General features: G+C 44.8%; 1 protein-coding gene across 3 annotated transcripts in view; it reads left to right on the forward strand.

Annotated features, from left to right (window-relative positions):
* The window catches only part of NCOA1 (nuclear receptor coactivator 1), a 1,223,800-nt gene that overhangs the window by 950,537 nt on the left and 251,167 nt on the right, over window positions 1-22,096 (forward strand). For all 3 annotated transcript variants that reach the window (XM_086928021.1, XM_086928023.1, XM_086928022.1), the window contains one exon: window positions 12,329-12,512. In XM_086928021.1, the coding sequence (XP_086784147.1) occupies window positions 12,329-12,512 (184 nt within the window). The remainder of the gene's footprint in view (window positions 1-12,328; window positions 12,513-22,096) is intronic.

The raw sequence follows: 22,096 nt of genomic DNA on the forward strand, positions 1-22,096 counted from the left end.
CCTCCTCTTCTTCCAAACCCCATGCCTCAGAAAAGCAGCCCTAGATCTGCTATTCAGGATCATGTGGGTCCGGTGGGGGGTCGGCTTACCTATTTTCTACAGGATTGGGAATCGGTTACATCAGATCTTTGGGTTCTCAATCTTGTAGGAAATGGGTATGCCCTTCCCTTTCGGGAATTCCCTCCGAATTACCCTCCTTGTCAAGGTTTTTGCACCGAGGAACATCTGTCTCTTCTGCAGAAGGAGGTGCTAACTCTGTTACGGAAGGGTGCGATAGAGGTGGTCCCAGAGCAGGAAAGGGGTCAGGGATGCTACTCCCGGTATTTCCTGATTACCAAGAAGGATGGCAGACTTCGTCCAATCCTGGATCTCAGGATCTTGAATCTCTATCTGAAACAGGAGAAATTCAAGATGCTCACCCTTGTTCAGGTTCTTCAAGCGCTGCTGGAAGGAGACTGGATGGTGTCGCTCGACTTGCAGGATGCGTATTTCCACATCCCAATCCTGAAGTCGCACAGGAAGTATCTCCGTTTTACGGTGGGATCGCAACACTACCAGTTTGCGGTCCTTCCATTTGGTCTTACTACTGCGCCTCGAGTCTTCACCAAGGTGATGGCGGTGGTGGCAGCTCATCTCAGACGGTCGGGGATACCAGTGTTCCCTTATTTGGACGACTGGCTGATCAAAGCGGAGTCGTCAGAGAAGGTGCACCATCATCTGCAAGAGACAACCCAGTTGTTGTACAGGTTGGGTTTTTCGATAAATGTACCCAAGTCTCACCTGGTGCCCTCCCAGCGCAACCTGTTCATAGGTGCTGTACTGGACACAACTGTATGTCGTGCATTTCCTCTTCCTCAAAGGATTCGCGACATACAGGAAATGATTCCTTTATTTTTCAATGGAGCGGTTGTTCCAGTCCTGAAGGTCCTTCGCCTGCTCGGTCTGATGGCTTCTTACATTCTGTTGGTCAACCATGCACGCTGGCACATGAGGGCACTCCAGTGGTGCCTCCGCAGGCAGTGGTATCTCCAGAGAAACTGCAGCGGATCTGTCTTTGTGGAGCGTGGAAGGCAATCTGTCACAAGGAAAGCCTTTTCAACTACCTCCATCGGTGGCCACAGTGATAACGGATGCATCCACTCTAGGGTGGGGTGCTCATCTGGGGGATCTGGAGGTCACGGGTCTTTTGTCTCCAGAGGAAAGGTTGCTTCACATCAACCTTCTAGAGTTGCGGGCGATACGTCTGGCACTCAAGGCCTTCCTCCCTTCCCTACGCTGTCGGTCTATCCAAATCCTGACGGACAACACGACCGCGATGTGGTACATCAACAAGCAGGGAGGAGTGGGGTCGCAGTGTCTCTGCAGAGAGGCTCTGCGTCTCTGGTCCTGGGTTCAGGACCACCAGATTTGTCTGATGGCAAATCATCTGGCCGGAGTTCTGAACGTGCGTGCAGACAGTCTCAGTCGGCAGTTCTCTGCCGACCACGAGTGGAGGCTTCACCCGGAGGTGGTACGTCACGTCTTTCGGACGTGGGGGACTCCTCAGGTGGACCTGTTTGCCACTCACGAGAATGCTCACTGCCCGTGCTTCTGCAGTCTACAGTATCCGATGCAAGGAGCCTTGGGGGACGCGTTTCAGTTGAGTTGGGGAAATCAGCTCCTTTACGCGTTTCCTCCCATACCCTTGATTCCTCGGGTTCTGAGGAAGATTCGCCAAGACCTGGCCCAAGTTATATTGGTCGCCCCGGACTGGCCAAGAAGGGTGTGGTATACAGATCTTCTCCACCTCTCCTCTCACCATCCGCTCCGTCTGCCTCTCAGGGCAGACCTCCTCTCTCAGATGGAGGGGCAGGTTCTACACCCCCACCTCCAGACATTGCACCTTCATGCCTGGAGATTGAACGGGGTAACCTGATTTCCTTTTCTCTCATGCCTGACGTGGTGGATGTCATCTTGTCGGCCAGGCGTGACTCCACTAAATCTGTCTATTCATATAGATGGTCAAAATTTGTCACTTGGTGTGGTGGTAATTCTATTGACCCTTTGAGAGCCCGTTTGTCTGATGTTCTCCAGTTTGCTCTTTCTCTGGCGCAGCAAGGGCTTGCTGTTGCCACGGTTAAGGGCTATCTTTTGGCGCTGTCGGCTTTTCTTTGTTTGCCTGACCAGCCATCTCTTTTTAAGTCTCCTGTAGTTTTAAGGTTTTTGAAGGGCCTCATAAATAAGTTCCCTCCTACTCCTTTTATTGTGCCTCAGTGGGACTTAAATCTTGTCTTGACCTTTCTGATGGGTGCTCCCTTTGAGCCTCTTCATAAATGTCCTATGAGACTTTTAACTCTTAAGGCAGTCTTCCTCGTTGCAATAACCTCGGCAAGGAGGGTAAGTGAGCTTCAAGCTCTTAGTTCCAAGCCCCCTTTCTTGACCATTCATGCTGATCGAATTGTTCTAAGGACCAGGGCTGCTTTTCTTCCTAAAGTGGTGACTCCTTTCCAACTTGGTCAATCCATTACCCTCCCTACCTTTTATCCTCCCCCACACCCTTCCAAGGAGGAGGAGAGGTTACACCGTCTGGACCCTAAGAGGGCGGTGTCTTTTTACCTGGACAGAACTAAAGACTGTTGGTTGGATGACCAGCTCTTCGTTGGGTTTGCTGGCTGCAAAAGAGGAAGAGCGGTCCATAAAAGAACCCTGTCAAGATGGATCGTTCTGTGTATTAAGATCTGCTACTCTTTGGCCGGTAAGGAACCTCCAGAGGGTATAAGGGCTCATTCTACTAGAGCTAAGTCGTCAACCTCAGCATTGGCTAGAGGTGTTCCTGTTGAGGACATTTGTAGGGCGGCAACTTGGTCTTCCCTCCACACTTTCGCGAAGCATTACTGTTTAGATACCGAAGTGAGGAGGGACGGCCACTTTGCGCGCTCTGTCTTTGAGGATTTCCTGGTTTAGAAGAATGGACACCCTCCTCCGGGAGTGGGGACTGCTGTGGGACTCTATTCACAAGGTGAGGAATCCACACGGCAGATGTATCTATCAGAAGAACAAGTTACTTACCTTCAGTAACGCTTTTTCTGGTAGATACTATATCTGCCTGTGGATTCCTCACTGGACCACCCGCCTCCCGGTTGTCCACTCTTCTTTACCAGAGTTACTGTAATGTATTGTTTATATATTGAAATGTTAAGGAGTTGTTTCCATTGCTTTCTTGCACTTACTTCACACTGTGTGTGTTTCTCCTTGGCTATTGTGTATTGTGTATACTATGTATATTTCTACTGTCATTGGTCCGTCCATGTGCCTCGATGGCACGGAAAAAAGGGCGGAACTGATGTCATCACGCCGGCGTGGGCCTATTGTAGGCGTTGGTGACGTCAGCGGAGTCGCGAGTGATGCCTTGTCTCTATGACGTCCAAGTCCACGTCGGCGCGAGGCTATGAAAAGATTTTCCGAATGTTGTTGACGCAAGGGGGATATTCACAAGGTGAGGAATCCACAGGCAGATATAGTATCTACCAGAAAAAGCGTTACCGAAGGTAAGTAACTTGTTCCTCTGACTCATAGAGCTTTGCATCTATCTGGCCTTAAATATCTTTCATCTAGGATACACCTATATTGCCCTACTATGAGTTAGCATTCTTCCTACAGAGCAATGGGCTTAGTACCTAGGATCTGCCTCTCTAAAGCAAGCAGTGGTTCTTCCTTTCATTTGGGCTCCTTGGCATGAAACAAACCCCCCTTGGAATTTCGTCAAACTGAATCTGAGCAGCAGTTTCAAAAGAAGCTGAATTTTGACTCTCCTCTCAGAATTAAGCTTCAGAATTAATCATCTCTTACCTTGCATTAGCGCCAGTACACTCTTGAGTAGCTCTGCACTATATAAAACATGTATAATTCATTCATTATAACACTAATAATATTAGTAGCTTGTGCTGATTTTCAATTAACATAAGTAGCTCCTACTACAGAAAAGGTGGAGACCCCTGATTTACAGATTCTCCAGTGAAGCAATACCCGTTAATGCAGTAGTGAGAAAAGATAGACATGTTGGTTTTTGATGCTGTGATTTGGGATTTTCCACGTTGGCTTCTAGGTCCAGCAGTGGAGTGTCCTTGCTAACTGTGTTCCATGTTCTTTGTGGTCGAGCCAAAGAGTTGAGATCAGTGTATACGATAGAACTAGAGAAAATCATTAATACTATATATTTCCCATTGTTTATTTTGGACCTATTTTGTGGTGAGCGTGGAGTGAAGTGGTCATTGTTTTTAGCAATAGCTTGTAAACTATGATTTTTCCTCTGACTGTGCAATCTTACATACAAAGGCAATGATTTGGATAGCTTTTTAAAATGGATTTTTGTTTTCCCTCAGGATGAAAATGAGCAATTACAGTAAAAAAAAGTTTCTCTTTCCAGTATTAATTAAATTTGGAGCACTAGAGTAATGGTAGAATGTAGGGTACTATTCACGACTTTGGTGGCTAAACAGTTTCCCCAAAAAATAATGTAGGTGTTATTATTCCTTTTTAGGTCGAGCCTAAGGCATTGCTTTATGCAATGCTTGTTTGCGAGATTAAGGTAAGGGCTTTGAAAAGTGCACCCAAAATGCGGATTGGGTACAGTGCATGTGAGCCGGGCGCGTGCACATCGCACACCATTTGGGAGCCTGTGCGCCTCAGCATCAGACTTCAAAGGAATCCGCTCCCCCACCCCCGCATCAGACTTCAAAGGAATGTGCTCCCCCGCCACAGCAATGCCGAGAGCTTGTTTAGGATAATTTTGGGCTTCGCTTCTTCCTGGTTTGTGCCATGGTGTTTACTGTTTGTTTTGTTTTTAGATTCAGTTTCTGCTACCCGAACTCCTGTACTCATAGTACGTTTTTGTTAAATGTAGAAAGAACTCTTTTTCAAACCCATGCCGCCCTAAGCGCTGTAAATAGTTAAAAGCAACTCAAATGACAGACATCGCAACTAAATACACCGATGTCGCAACAATGCAAATCAGGATTGCCATAGCTTGGATTTCAACTCCTGATCTAAAGATCGCAGCAGATGTCAGCGGCGATAATTGACAAATGGCTCAAACGGATTCCCATTTCTAAATATAGATTTAAATAGCAGTCCTTGCGCAAACGCAAACTTGCAGTGGAACAGTTTTTCTGGCTGTAACGATAAATGTCAGAGCAGCACATGTTGTTATAAAACAAGCCTAAAACCAATTCTTAACTGTCAGCATCTTGCTAGGGATGAGTTGAGATATCCTACATTGAAACAGTCAGTGGTGTAAGGCAAACTGACACCCCCCACCACCACCACCACCCGCCCCGACTCGCATATATTCATGGGCTGTATAGCTCATCACCCCCGAAGACTAGAGCCCCTCTGAAAGGTTGCGCTCCTCATCCCTGAAATCAGTTTTACATTTTGAAAAATGGAGTTCCCCTTTTCCACATTAAAGATTCGCATTTTGCTGTTCGAGTGCAAATCCGCTGTACCTATGTGTTTACTGAAAGCGTTTAGTCTCTAAACCACATGCATTAGGTGCTCTTAAGTTTGTTTTATTCTGATTCCCAAAGCAGTCTCCAGTCAGGAGGAGGTTACAGCTTCCCTTCCTGTGTCTCTCATTGAAGGTCAGCTATGGCTTTGTTTTGGGAAGTATGCCACAACGTGAAATCTGATATTAGATTACACTGCACTCAATGCTACATACACTCGAAACAATACCGCTCAGTGCCACATAATTACACGCCACACAATTACACTCTACTGAATATAACATAAACTCCACACAATACCACTCAGTGCCACATAATTATATGCTACATAATTACACTGCGCTCAACGCAACATACACTCCAAATACCACTCAGTGCCACATAATTACACCGCACTCAATGCAACATACACTCCAAATACCACTCAGTGTCGCATAATTACACGTCACATAATTACACTGCACTCAATGCAACATACTCTCCAAATACCACTCAGTGCCACATAATTACACGCCACATAATTACACTGTACTCAATGCAACTTACACTCCAAATACCACTCAGTGCCACATAATTACACACCACATAATTACACTGCACTCAATGCAACATACACTCCAAATACCACTCAGTGCCACATAATTACACACCACATAATTACACTGCACTCGATGCAACATACACTCCAAACAATACCACTCAGTGCCACATAATTACACTGCACTCAATGCAACAAACACTCCAAATCCCACTCAGTGCCACATAATTACACAGCTCTCAATGCAACATATACTCTAAATACCACTCAGTCCCACATAGTTAAATGCAACATAATTACACTGCACTCAATGCAACATACACTCCAAATACCACTCAGTGCCACATAATTAGACACCACATAATTACACTCTACTGAATGCAACACACATTCCACACAATACCACTCAGTTCCACATAATTATATACTACATAAATACACTGCACTCAATGCTACATACACTCCAAACAATACCACTCAGTGCCACGTAATTACACGCCACACAATTACACTCTACTGAATACAACACACACTCCACACAATACCACTCAGTGCCACATAATTATATGCTACATAATTACACTGTGCTCAATGTAACATACACTCCAAATACCACTCAGTGCCACATAATTACACTGCACTCAATTTAACATACACTCCAAATACCACTCAGTGCCACATTACATGCCACATAACTACACTGCACTCAATGCAGCATACACTCCAAATACCACTCAGTGCCACATAATTACACACCACATAATTACACTCTACTGAATGCAACACACACTCCACACAATACCTCTCAGTGCCAAATACTAATATGCTACATAATTACACTGCACTCAATGCAACATACACTCCAAACAATACCACTCAGTGCCACATAATTACACGCCACACAATTACACTCTACTGAATTCACCATACACTCCTCATAATACCACTCAGTGCCACATAATTACACACAACATAATTACACTCTACTCAATGCAACATACACTCCAAATACCACTCAGCGCCACATAGTTACACGCCACATAATTACACTGCACTCAATGCAATATGCACTCAAAATACCACTCAGTGCCACATAATTACATGCCACATAATTACACTGCGCTCAATGCAGCATACACTCCAAATACCACTCAGTGCCACATAATTACACACCACATAATTACACTATTGAATGCAACACGCACTCCACACAATACCAGTTGGTGCCACATACTTATATGCTACATAATTACACTGCACTCACTGCAACATACACTCCAAACAATACCACTCAGTGCCATATAATTACACGCCACACAATTACACTCTACTGAATACACCATACACTCCTCATAATACCACTCAGTTCCACATAATTACACGCAACATAATTACACTCTACTCAATGCAACATACACTCCAAATACCACTCAGCGCCACATAGTTACACATCACATAATTAAACTGCACTCAATGCAACATACACTCAAAATACCACTCAGTGCCACATAATTAAACTGCACTCAATGCAACATACACTCTAAATACCACTCAGTGCCACATAATTACATGCCACATAATTACTCTACTGAATGCAACACACACTCCACACAATACCACTCAGTCCCACATAATGATATGCTACATAATTACACTGCACTCAATGCTACATACACTCCAAACAATACCACTCAGTGCCACACCACACAATTACACTCTACAGAATGCAACACACACTCCAAACAATACCACTCAGTGTCACATAATGATATGCTACATAATTACACTGCACTCTGCTACATAAACTCCTAACAATACCACTCAGTGCCACATAAGTACACACCACACAATTACACTCTACTGAATACAACATACACTCCACACAATACCACTCAGTGCCACATAATTATATGCTACATAATTACACTGCGCTTAACGCAACATACACTCCAAATACCACTCAGTACCACTTAATTACACACCACATAATTACACTCTACTGAATGCAAAACACACTCCACACAATACCACTCAGTGCCACATAATTATATGTTACATAATTACAATGCAACATACACTCCAAACAATACCACTCAGTGCCACATAATTACACGCCACACAATTACACTCTACTGAATACAACATACTCCTCATAATACCACTCAGTGCCACATAAATATATGCTATATAATTACACTGAGCTCAACGCAACATACACTCCAAATACCACTCAGTGCCACATAATTAGACGCCACATAATTACACTGCACTCAATGCAACAAACACTCCAAATACCACTCAGTGCCACATAATTACACGCCACATAATTACACTGCACTCAATGTAAGATACACTCCAAATACCACTCAGTGCCACATAATTACACTCTACTGAATGCAACACACACTCCACACAAAACCACTCAGTGCCACATAATTATATGCTACATAATTACACTGCACTCAACGCAACATACACTCCAGATACCACTCAGTGCCACATAATTACACGCCACATAATTACACTGCACTCAATGTAACATACACTCCAAATACCACTCAGTGCCACATAATTACACTCTACTGAATGCAACACACTCCACACAATACCACTCAGTGCCACATAATGAAATGCTACATAATTACACTGCGCTCAACGCAACATACACTCCAAATACCACTCAGTGCCACATAATTCACACCACATAATTACACTCTACTGAATGCAACACACTCTCCACACAATACCACTCAGTGCCACATAATAATAGGCTACGTAATTACAATGCAACATACACTCCAAACAATACCACTCATGCCACATAATTACACGCCACACAATTGCACTCTGCTGAACACAACATACACTCCTCATAATACCACTCAGTGCCACATAATTATATGCTACATAATTACTCTGTGCTCATCGCAACATACACTCCAAATACCACTCAGTGCCACATAATTACACTGCACTCAATGCAACATATACTTCAAATACCACTCAGTGCCACATATGTATATGCTACATATTTACACTGCGCTCAACGCAACATATACTCCAAATACCACTCAGTGCCACGTAATTACACGCCACATAATTACACTGCACTCAATGCCACATATTTACATGCCACACAATTACACTCTCCTGAATACAACATACACTCCTCATAATACTACTCAGTGCCACATAGGATATGCTACATATTTACACTGCACTCAATGCTACATACACTCCAAACAATACCACTCAGTGCCACATACTTACACACCACACAATTACACTCTACTGAATACAACATACACTCCACACAATACCACTCAGTGCCACATAATTATATGCTACATAATTACACTGCGCTCAACGCAACATACTCCAAATACCACTCAGTGCTACCTAATTACATGCCACATAATTACACTGCACTCAATGCAGCATACACTCCAAATACCACTCAGTGCCACATAATTACACTGCACTCAATGCAACATACACTCCAAATACCACTCAGTGCCACATGTGTATATGCTACATATTTACACTGTGCTCAGTGCAACATATACTCCAAATACCACTCAGTGCCACATAATTACACTCTACTGAATGCAACACACACTCCACACAATACCACTCAGTGCCACATAATTATATGCTACATAATTACACTGGGCTCAACGCAACATACACTCCAAATACCACTCAGTACCACATAATTACACGCCACATAATTACACTGCACTCAATGCAGCATACACTCCAAATACCACTCAGTGCCACATAATTACACGCCACATAATTACACTCTACTGAATGCAACACACACTCCACACAATACCACTCAGTGCCACATAATTATATGCTACATAATTACACTGCGCTCAACTCGACATACACTCCAAATACCATCCAGTGCCACATAATTACACACCACATAATTACACTCTACTGAATGCAAAACACACTCCACACAATACCGCTCAGTGCCACATAATTATATGCTACATAATTACAATGCAACATACACTCCAATCAACACCACTCAGTGCCACATAATTACACGCCACACAATTGCACTCTGCTGAATACAACATACACTCCTCATAATACCACTCAGTGCCACATAATTATATGCTACATAATTACTCTGCGCTCAACACAACATACCTTCGTAGTCATTGAAAGGGTTGTTCAGCAGAGTGCATTATGATTGTGACCACATATCCCCTGTTACAAACCCCGCTCTAGTCTTGGGGTAACCAAGGTGAAGCTTACTTGCCACAAAGGAAATGAGTAGACTCTTCTTGAAACAGAATTTATGAAACGATTAGCCAGTGGGATAATGGTTTTCAAAGGGGGTAATGTAGTCGGGTATAGTCTCTAGAATAGAGTTGCTCTCACTTGATCCCTAAAGCTTTGCAAATGTACTGAGCTACTGCTGAAATTAGGTGTGTTTATTGGTCATTCAAAAAGGAGCCGTGAAATACCAAATGGTGGGAGCAACTCATCGAGTAGGTGCTTAGCCACTGTTATGGTATCTGCTATTGCACATGGATATGCTTCAACCCACCCTGCAAACATACAGACCAGCACAAGCACATGAGAATAGGAAGCATGTTTTGTTTGTATAAAGTCCATTTCTGGATGGACAAAGGGGACGTAAGGAGGGTGAAGTGCAACAGCAGCGGTCTTGATTACCTTACCAGTATTGTGATACTGGCAGGTGCCACGAGTGACAGTAGTTGTGGGCGATGGAAGGAAAGAAGTGTGCATATTAGTGGGTTGCTGTGGCATGAATCCTACTGTCCCTTCCAACATGGGAAGCTCCATGATACAAATATGAGGTTGGGGATCAATAACTTGGGTTCAGGCACACGCCCTCTGATGTCTCTCCACACTACTTCTGCTTTTCCCAGTATTGTTTTTCAGGTTCTGATGCTTGCTCCTTTAGCAAAAACAAATTTCTTAAAGAAGGAACAGGAGACAAATCGGTCTGAACAACATACATAGCAGATTCGTTTTTTAGAGATATGACTTCTTTGGCAGTGGAATCAGTAAAGGTAATTCCCTGAAAAAACGTCGTCATGAGAATTGTGATGGGCAGCACATGTAACAACCATAATTCTAAGTGGCAAAAGCAAAGTTCTTAGCAAATTTGTTTTTTACATATTGGCTGTTTTTAATTAGGGTGCTGGGAGAAGATAGAGATGCCCTAACTCATGGGTGACTCCAAACGCATGCTGAATACAGTTAGTTTTTTTTCTCTGCTAGGGCAAAAACTCTGGTGAAGATAACTAGCTCAGCCACCTGGGATGATCTCATATTGGGTAGGTGGTGACTCGCAACTGACATACAATGTGAACAGCATATCTGGCAACAAACTCGCCTTGATCATTTCTAAGACATGATCCATCCACAAAGTGGATTAATTTAAAATTTGGTATAGGAACGTATGTAAATCAGTATGAGACTTTTAACCTGTTCAGTTACTTGCTTTTTCCATCATACTACACTCCACACTATATGCAGGATTATGTTTCATCCTATTTTTAGTTCGAGCATTTGAGACCTCTTGTATTATATACTTTATTATACAATTATATGTGTATGTACTTTGTGGGCTCTAGAGATCAGCCCAAGGACTTTTTTTCTGTTCAACTCCCTCTATTTAACTGTCTTGATAGAAACGACCAGTAGAGGTCAGTAACATACCAGAATTTCTTTCTGCTGAGGGACTTTTTTTTCTGGCAACTGCCTCTATTTAACTTTTCTGATAGAAAACGACCAGCAGAGGTCAATAAATTACCAGAATTACTTGAGCATTCTCTAGGTTCCAGTACATGAGCACCCGTAGACAATAATATTTTTTTTAAATCTTGTATTTTCAGTGATATGACCACCGAAGGCCCTGATTTTAAATTAAAAACAGAGCTTTGGCCTATACCATTTCCCGCTGAAAGGCAATATTTCTCTCCATGTGTTCCCATACCTGGCGTGTTACGCAGTTTGGTACTTACTTTCCCTCCATGTTAAAGAACAGTAGACGTTTCAGCACCCAGGCTAATGTGCTGCATAGCTAAATACATATAAGAGAGAGCGATTGCATTTCAAATGCTTGTTTTGTTATACGTTTAGTTTGCTTTTTTATAGCTACAAACAAGTCACCTTTCAGCCATTTCTGAGCCCTTCAATTGGATTCTTGGAGCATGATTTATGTCCAGGTGTGACTTTATAGTTTCTAGTGTTTGTATGTGCTACTCAAAAGTAAACTCATTATGATTTAACATGAGTGCCGTTCCTTTACCAGTACTCCTCTCACCTGGACCAGCTGGACCAACTGCTACCATCGCTGGAGAAAGCAGCATCTATGCCAGGCTTCTGTCGGTCGGAGAGGACTGAGAGCAGTGGCCCAGGTGTAACTGTGAAACCAGAGATGCTCACAAACTCCATGCAGCCCAGTCCCATGGCGAGGACTCCCACAAGGCAAAACTGTAGGTGTTTGATGCAGATGTCTGTTAAATCATGTTTTTTGTTGATCATTTAAGGCAATGCTTTGTGTGATTCGTCTTTTGTATTTTTTACTTTAGTTGCCCCCTTTTTTAAAAAAGTTGATTAGGTATTTTTTGCCACTCTGGCATAAATCATACGAAGCGTCTCGCAACCACAGTTAATAGCGATAAATCTATCTAAATCAACTCTAAGTGCATTTTTTGATAATCCAGAATATCTTAATCTTGCTCTGTTGCCTACAATCATACTGAAGGAGAAAATGAAACTGAGACAGGGATGTTATTGGAACAGACTAGGGCTTAACGAAAAGAGCAGAAGCACTAGGGAGGGATATGTGGTGATGGAACACACGCATACAAATAGGAGATCCATGATGAGTGGTTCTACAAGAACCAATTTCAGTCTTATTCAAATTAGTGTGGTTCATACGTCCCCCCTCATTGCTTGCTTATCTGTTTCTGTCTTCCCTCATGGTCAACCATGAAGATCATGGATGGATAGACCATCACATTCTCTCTGGAGTTTTTAGGCTGTGATGGCCCCATAGCTGGGATTGACAGTGTCCCTTCTTCAACCACCTGCCATCTGGCTTTGTAAAGTGTCCAACTTCTCCCAAACACTTAGTATTTACCTTCTGGTCCTGATTGAAATCGAGATGCTTACCTGGAATATCTTTTGTGGAGTACCACTGCTACACTGCTGCTGCATCCATCGTTTACAAAAACGGATCGTCTGGTAAATCATTGCAAGCTGCTGACCAATTCCACTTTATATTTACTCATGTTTAATGCATCGCTGGGCTACTTTAGCAATAGAACATCAGGACGGTTAGTGGTTTATGAAGGATTGCTTGTAAGCACTCTGCTTATGCAAAATACAACATGCTGGATATCTCTAGCAGCTGCATCTTTATTGAAGGACCTCGGCCGCTTCACACTCTTGCCCAAATCCTGCCGGTTGCAGGAGGAGAAGCATCCCATTTTAACACCATCGGATGTGTCCTTTGGTCTAGGTACTCAAGACCAGACAGTGCACTTGGCGAGGCCTTGCGGCACATCCACCCGTATACATGTAAGCATTGGAGTCATCATGTCCTGCACAGAGCCATGCTGTACATCCACCTGTATACGTAAGCATTGGAGTCATCATGTCCTGCACAGAGCCATGCTGTACATCCACCTGTATACGTAAGCATTGGAGTCATCATGTCCTGCATAGAACCATGCTGCACATGCACCCGTACACATGTAAGCGTTGAGACGACATGTCCTGCACAGAGCCATGCTGTACATCCACGTGTATACGTAAGCATTGTGAGACAACATGTCCTGCACAGAGCTATGCTGCACATCCACCCGTACAAATGTACGCATTGTGAGACAACATGTCCTGCATAGAGCCATGCTGTACATCCACCTTTATATGTCAGCATTGGAGTCATCATGTCCTACACTGAGTCGTGCTGTACATCCGCCTGGATACGTAAGCATTGTGAGACAACATGTACTGCACAGAGCCATGCTGCACATCCACCCGTACACATGTAAGCGTTGTGAGACAACATGTCCTGCACAGAGCCATGCTGCACATCCACCTTTATATGTCAGCATTGGAGTCATCATGTCTTACACTGAGTCATGCTGTACATCCGCCTGGATACGTAAGCATTGTGAGACAACATGTACTGCACAGAGCCATGCTCCACATCCACCCGTACACATGTAAGCGTTGTGAGACAGCATGTCCTGCACAGAGCCATGCTGCACATCCACCCGTACAAATGTACGCATTGTGAGACAACATGTCCTGCATAGAGCCATGCTGCACATCCACCTTTATATGTCAGCATTGGAGACATCATGTCCTACACTGAGTCGTGCTGTACATCCGCCTGGATACGTAAACATTGTGAGACAACATGTACTGCACAGAGCCATGCTGCACATCCACCTTTATATGTCAGCATTGGAGACATCATGTCCTACACTGAGTCGTGTTGTACATCCGCCTGGATACATAAACATTGTGAGACAACATGTCCTGCACAGAGCCATGCTGCACATCCACCTTTATATGTCAGCATTGGAGTCATCATGTCCTACACTGAGTCGTGCTGTACATCCGCCTGGATACGTAAGCATTGTGAGACAACATGTACTGCACAGAGCCATGCTGTACATCCACCCGTACACATGTAAGCGTTGTGAGACAGCATGTCCTGCACAGAGCCATGCTGCACATCCACCTTTATATGTCAGCATTGGAGTCATCATGTCCCGCATAGAGCCATGCTGTACATGCACCCGTACACATGTAAGCGTTGTGAGACGACATGTCCTGCACAGAGCCATGCTGGACATCCACGTGTATACGTAAGCATTGTGAGACAACATGTCCTGCACAGAGCCATGCTGCACATCCACCCGTACAAATGTACGCATTGTGAGACAACATGTCCTGCACAGAGCCATGCTGTACATCCACCTTTATATGTCAGCATTGGAGACATCATGTCCTACACTGAGTCGTGCTGTACATCCGCCTGGATACGTAAACATTGTGAGACAACATGTACTGCACAGAGCCATGCTGCACATCCACCTTTATATGTCAGCATTGGAGTCATCATGTCCTACACTGAGTCGTGCTGTAAATCCGCCTGGATACGTAAGCATTGTGAGACAACATGTACTGCACAGAGCCATGCTGCACATCCACCCGTACACATGTAAGCTTTGTGAGACAGCATGTCCTGCACAGAGCCATGCTGTACATCCACCTGTATACGTAAGCATTGGAGTCATCATGTCCCGCATAGAGCCATGCTGCACATACACCCGTACACATGTAAGCGTTGTGAGACGACATGTCCTGCACAGAGCCATGCTGCACATCCACCCGTACACATGTAAGCGTTGTGAGACGACATGTCCTGCACAGAGCCATGCTGTACATCCATGTGTATACGTAAGCATTGTGAGACAACATGTCCCGCACAGAGCCATGCTGCACATCCACCCGTACACATATAAGCGTTGTGAGACAGCATGTCCTGCACAGAGCCATGCTGCACATCCACCTTTATATGTAAGCATTGGAGTCATTATGTCCTGCACAGAGCCATGCTGTACATCCACCTTTATAGGTCAGCATTATAGTCCTCATGTCCTACACTGAATCGTGCTGTACATCCACCCGTATACATGTAAGCGTTGTGAGACATGTCCTGCACAGAGCCATGCTGCACATCCACCTTTATATGTAAGCATTGGAGTCATCATGTCCTGCACAGAGCCATGCAGCACATCCCCATGTACACATCCGCTTTTAGACCCTGATGACCTGCACCACGCCTTGCTACACATTCGCCTTGTACACATTTCATCAAGGCCCTGATAACCTACACTGGACCGTGCTGCACATTCATCTGTACACATGGCAGGGTCAAGGCCTTGATGACCTGCACTGGTCCAGCAGCACCAGAGGGATGAGTTTGGCTTTCTTTGATGCGCCTTATGTATGTGGGTTGGAATATGGATTCCTGTTTAGAGTCAGTGGATGTCTCTGGTTCCTAATGGGTCATTAGTGATGTGAGATAGACCTTAGTTAGGTGCCTCAGTTGGGATCAACATTTTGAATTTACTACATCTTTTGTGTGTCCTGAATGAAATATTGGAACATTTTTTAAACACAGTGCTTCAGTCAATGAAGAAATTGACGCGCTTCTGATTAGGATTTGTGGACCATGATTTGTGCGGAATGTGCTTTTGGCACTGGGCTATATGCTGACCTGAAGTCTTATTTGTAACTTTAGTCTTTTTTTGTTTTCCTCGCCTACTGTCTGTTTTCACGATTGTATTTTTTTCTTGTAAAGCAGTGAGTGCACTGCTGGGATTACAGATGTCGCATTGTAAACAAACAGCCACCAGCATTATGCATTTTTTCTCATAACATTTTTAGAACATTTTCCCATCATCTGATTTTTTTTTCTTATTCTCAGCAGCGGGGACTCTGAGTCATTTTCTAAGGGCATACAATTTAAACAGTTAAGTCTGTTTGTGCCTAATGTTCTTCCATGCATACATTTCATATGCATACATTTCTGCGTACATTCTGCAGTTTGACTTGTCTCTGTCCATGTTATATCTGTGTTTTTACCCTTTCTGCCTTATCCCCTCTTATTTTATAATCGCCTACTGTTGTTGTTCTGATGAAGCTAATGCCACTAGCTGGAAACCTTTCTGCTGTCTTTCAACAAATTGACCCCTCTGCCGAATGGAATAGCTTGCATTCCCCCACCTATACCTTACACTGCTAAGGATCCTTATATTTAATGATATCATTTCATTTTTTTTGTTAAATATTTTTTATTTTCACCATTGCACAGTTAGCACATTTCATCGCACATTCTCCAATAGTACATTTAAATTCATATAACATATTACATCATACACAAAATTCATCAAAGCATCCTACTTATTTCAATAAATTGATATAATCTCAAATTTCTACAGCAGATGCCACATATTCATCCAAAGCTTTCCTAACTTAATCCCTCAATCCCAGGCCCTCTCTCCATTTTATAATGGGGTCCCATATCCTTAACCCCAATCTCCTCCCTTTTCTACCTTTCCGGGCATAGATATTTTTTTCCAGATTATAAATTGATAAAAGATTAGACAGCCAGACTTGCATTACTGGGGGGTTTTTATCAAGCCAGGCCCTGGCTATGCAGAGCCTATAAATTGCCATTGCGACAAAAATAAACTCCCTCTGATTAATATTAGTATCTGTGACTATCCCTAACAATATTTCTCGGGGTTTTAAGGTAATCTGGATATTCAGGGAGGCATCAAGAAACTTCTCTATCTCCTTTATCACTGTTTGTATCTGCGGGCATACAGCAAATACATGTATTAGGTCTGCATCAGGGGAACTACATCTTGGGCATGTGATACCTACGCTACCCCCCCATTTTGCTATCTTTGCTGGGGTGAAGTATAGCGAGTAGAAGGTTTTGTACTGCTGTGATTGCAACGGTGCTGAGCAGAGCGGAGTACGCCCTAAATCCAGTGACTCTTTGAACCAACTAGCCTCACCTTAATGATATCGTTTCAATTCTAAAAAAGCGTTTCTTTTACAGTGAAGTGTTCATTCATGTAAAAAAAATCCCAATATATATCTAGCCATTAAACGAATTTCAAACAACAGCCACTATATTGGACATATCAGGCCCCACCCCCTTTTTAGGGCGAGCCTAGATGAAAGCAAAAGCTAAGCTTTTGCTGTCTAGGGTTCGACAACTTATGTTATCACTCTGGGGGGAATGTGGACAGCAGACTGACACGCGCTTCTCCTGCCGGAGATTTTACCTCGTGGGCGCGCACGGCACCGTGCCCCTCTCGTGCCTTTTGATTGTGGCTAATACAGTCTAACTGTGTGCTTTTGTCGGGGTAAGGTAAGAAATTATGTTGGCTAACAAAAAACGGGTGTGGATCAGACAACACAACTGGTCTCGCAACACACCTATGAGACCTCGCCAGTGTCCACACTAAGTTTGCTTTCTAAAAGCAGCAGACCCTCCCTTGAGTCACAATCACGCCAGACCATGCGTGCACGGATGAGGTTAAACAATGCGCCAGTAAAATCCTCTGAGAGCCGCCCGCCCAGGGACTGTTGCACCCACTGGCCGAGCCTGGCTGCAACCAGAAACCAAAGGCGAAACTACAGAACAGATAAGCAGCCACTAGAACAAACACAGGAAGGAAAAACATGGCCAGCGACGGCCAAACCCTGGGACACCTGCAGGGGCATCATAACAACCGGCAACTGGGAGCGGCGCAGCCCTGAGCCATGGGGATCAGCTCTGGGTATTGAGGATAGCAGAGAGGGCGAGCGGGATGAGGAAAGCGTGACTGACGGGGGCGAGGGGAACACAGACATTAACTTTACAGCTGGCTTCATGGCCGGGTGCAGCGAGGGATGGGTGCAGTTTAAAAAAAAAAAAAAAGTTATGGGGAGCTTCAGCCGTGGGACACCACATCGGTGAACGGGTCTGGAGTTTGACCACTCTCTGTACCACCTTCCTTGTCGGCAGCGCTACTCGCTTTGTGCGGGGTTGCGCACCAGCACGAACCGCCCGCTGCTCCTCCCAGGTCACCCCATGAGCACTCTGACTCACCGACTCCAACCAGCAGGAAAGCCGCCAAGGGCAGCAGATGGGCTGGGATCCCCATCCTACAGGCGGCGGCTGGAACGAGAAGCAGGGGCAGGCGACGGATCCGCGTACTCGCTCCCAAGCGGCCGCTGCCAACTCCAACAACAGGATAGCCTGAGGCGGCAGCAGCAGGTGAAGGCGCGTCACTTCCGGTCGGACAGCTAGGGATGAGGCGCGCGCGAGCTGGAGCAGCTCTGAGCTCCCGTGTGTGGGAAGCAACTCCGCGCCCCCGCCCTCTGGTCACTTTATGTTGCCTCGCATGAAGGGCATTTCTGTGCTCTTTTCGACTCGCCGGTTTCAGCCGGGTAGTGAACACCGAGCGAAGACTATCTATCACGTCTCCCAAATTCACGAGGATTTAACAACAACGGGGCTTAAGAAGGACAGAGAATATGATTTTTTCCCCCGCACATTTATTAGGAACAATCTGCAATGTTCTCTGGTTTCGTTAAAGAGCGTGCACAGAATGCGTTCCCTCTTGAGCTTTTTTATCTTCATTTCTTGGAGGGGGAGTTAGTAACTGTTAACACCCATTTTTTTTCACCTGCCCCGTTTTAATTTGTCGATTTCTTTTATTTACATAACTTTGATAACACTTTCACGTTGAACAGGTATGTGAGCACTTTGGAGATATCAATTTAACCAAAACAAAAGGACACGTAACCGGCTCGAGCTATTGGGGTGGCCATTACGCAGTTATTTTTTGGCGCTGTCCTCCCCAGCATCCTCCTCCATGAACTCCCTCACCACCACTTTCCATAGCCTCTCTCTCTGACGTACGGTTTTTTAACATAGAGTTACCTGGGCTTTAAGTGGGCCGGGTCCTGCCTGTGCTCAGCACCTGCTGTTCTTAATTTTTTTCCTCACCCTCGGTGAAAAAAAAATCTTAACTCTGCAGCAGTGCCACCCTTCCCCTTTAATGTAACTTCAAAGAGACTCCTTATAGTTGTTTCAGAGTCTCATGTCAGATCTTAAGCATTTTCAAAGTTATATGTAATCAGGCCGTGTTTGGTGCTTATTTATCATATGCAGCTAACAACCATTGACTAAGCCAATAATCCACAAGTAAACCATGTTTGGCTTTAAAATCGTGAGTCCCCCGCTTTAATCGGGTCTATTGGCGTGTATGGATGAGGCAAAACGGCAACTAGACAAATTTCAGAACTCTCACTATTAGGCACATTAATCATCAGAGTTATCTTGATAATTTTTATTACCTGATGCACAAGGAAGATCATGTGCTGTGAAACCAAAAACCAAAAAGAATATTTGGAGCGCTCTCCACCAAGGTCAACGACAGGTGTGGCTGCACCAGTCCCACCCCACTAAAGTGAGTCCTGCTCCCAGCAATTGGGCAAGACAAGCATTTCCAGAAATGGGTTGAAAGCTAAACTCCTACCCATTATATGAGGGAAACGATCTATGTAAGTGGTGGGGTGTTGGACTTCCCAAAATTCCAGCAAGCAAAACAATTTAACAGATTTTTTGTAGAAGATTTAAGGGTGAGTAGACTTCTACCCTGAGAATTTTTTGAAACTTTTGGGATCAAATCTGCTAAAATGCCGCAGTCCCTTATGGGCATTCAGGAAATATTCCAATACTTTCACGGTGAACTATGGAAGCCTGGCCTTTCCTAGGAGCAGATCTCATTTTTAGGGCTCGCCTGGCGTTGTAGCGCAAAGCGTTGCCGCTAGCGAGCCTTATTGTCATTGTGTTGCCTCCTCAAGTGGTACAGACCGGTGCATGAGCAGACACCGGTCTGTGAACGCGCGAACCGCAGGGAACGCCAACGTGCACGCTCACGGTGTCACGCTCCTGCCCTCCTGCGTCTCTTCCAAGGCACGCGCCAGGCCGACTTGTTTGGGTTGTAGTCGTCAGAGAAGGATGAAAGCGCGGGCGCGAAGCGGGCCGTCAGATGCCGCACGTCCCGCACCGTGGTCATGGAGAGGAAGGGCGGGCTCCACTGCAGGCTTCAGAGCGACATCAGTTAGGCTGCATTTAACCCTTGTTTAAGCTTGTTTGTACAGTGCACTTATGACCAGAGAACAGCAAAAACACTTCACAAAATGGATAAAAGCAATTTTAAATATCCCCTACGCGCCATGGGGTAGATAGATGTGTGTGCACATTTGTTTATGAATCCTCTGGACTTTGCATGGGCGGGTGTGCTCGCAGGAGTTTTGCAAGCGACCGACACGTTTCCCGCCTCGTGCAGTAAGTGGCGAAGCCAGTGGTGTAGGAAGCTGGCGATTGTATGTATTCATCTATCGCAGTGAGTCTCCGGTGCATAGCTCAGCCAGCGTTTCCAGTGGACTTTTGTTAAAACCCTAACAGGTTAAGGACTGTGCCCCCGCAAGCGCCCTTCTTACAGGTGGTAGAGAAGCTGGACGCCCGATATCAATCATAAAACATCCATTCGGTATCAGTACGAGTGCAGGCGCACACCATGTAGTATATTTTAATCTCGTGTCAGAGCGCACAGTAAACGTATGTTTTTATAGTTGCCATCACTTCAGCGTATGCAAGCATCTAAATTGTCTACCTTTCAAAGTGTAGCTATGATCCAAGTAGTGTGAAAATCTGGTCCATCATGAACTTTACCTTGAGGTGCAGTGGGCTTGGCACGCGTTGCGGACCCGGCTCACAGCAGGACACAGACCTGTGTGTTTTTTCCTAACTAAAATTGTCACTTTACGCCACGGTCAAAGCTATGGCTTCCGAGGCGTTACACAATGACATGGAAGGGAACAACTACAGTGGCCCTTGGTGTGGTATTTTACCTGGACTGTCCCTCCCAGTATATTCCTCCGTTTACTGTCCCTCCTTAATTACTCTGAATTCCCAAAGCAAACACGCCGCTCACTGTGCCGCAGATAGCGCGTGCTGCAAACAGCCCCCTCCCCTGTGGAATGTCTTTGACCCGAACAATGGATTCCTCTGAATAGAAAAACAATGGTCTAGCGGGGGCGTCATTCCTCCTGCTGCCGCCACGAGCATCTACAAAAACAAGGCAGGCTGGAATAATAAACAGCGCGCCGTGAAATGGCACTTGTAAAAGGAGCCGCTCAGCGGCGCAGAGGCGCTTATTGCATCCCAGCGGGAAGCGCTGCTCGATTTACACCCCGGACCACCAGACATTCTGACAAAATGTCTCAGCCACGGACAATCTGAGGGTCACGTGCATTGTTAACCTGCCTCCTCCATTCAGCCTGTAGCATTGCTAGCTTTTTGTATCCTATGCTGATTTAGAGGCAGAAGTATATTCAATGACGGCGCACGTAACAAGAATAGAACTTGGCATGTATATACACTGTCAAATGCAAACTGGGTGCTCACAGTAAATGTAAA

The sequence above is a fragment of the Lissotriton vulgaris genome, chromosome 6, assembly GCF_964263255.1.
Source record: "Lissotriton vulgaris chromosome 6, aLisVul1.2, whole genome shotgun sequence".
Lineage (NCBI taxonomy): Eukaryota > Metazoa > Chordata > Amphibia > Caudata > Salamandridae > Lissotriton > Lissotriton vulgaris.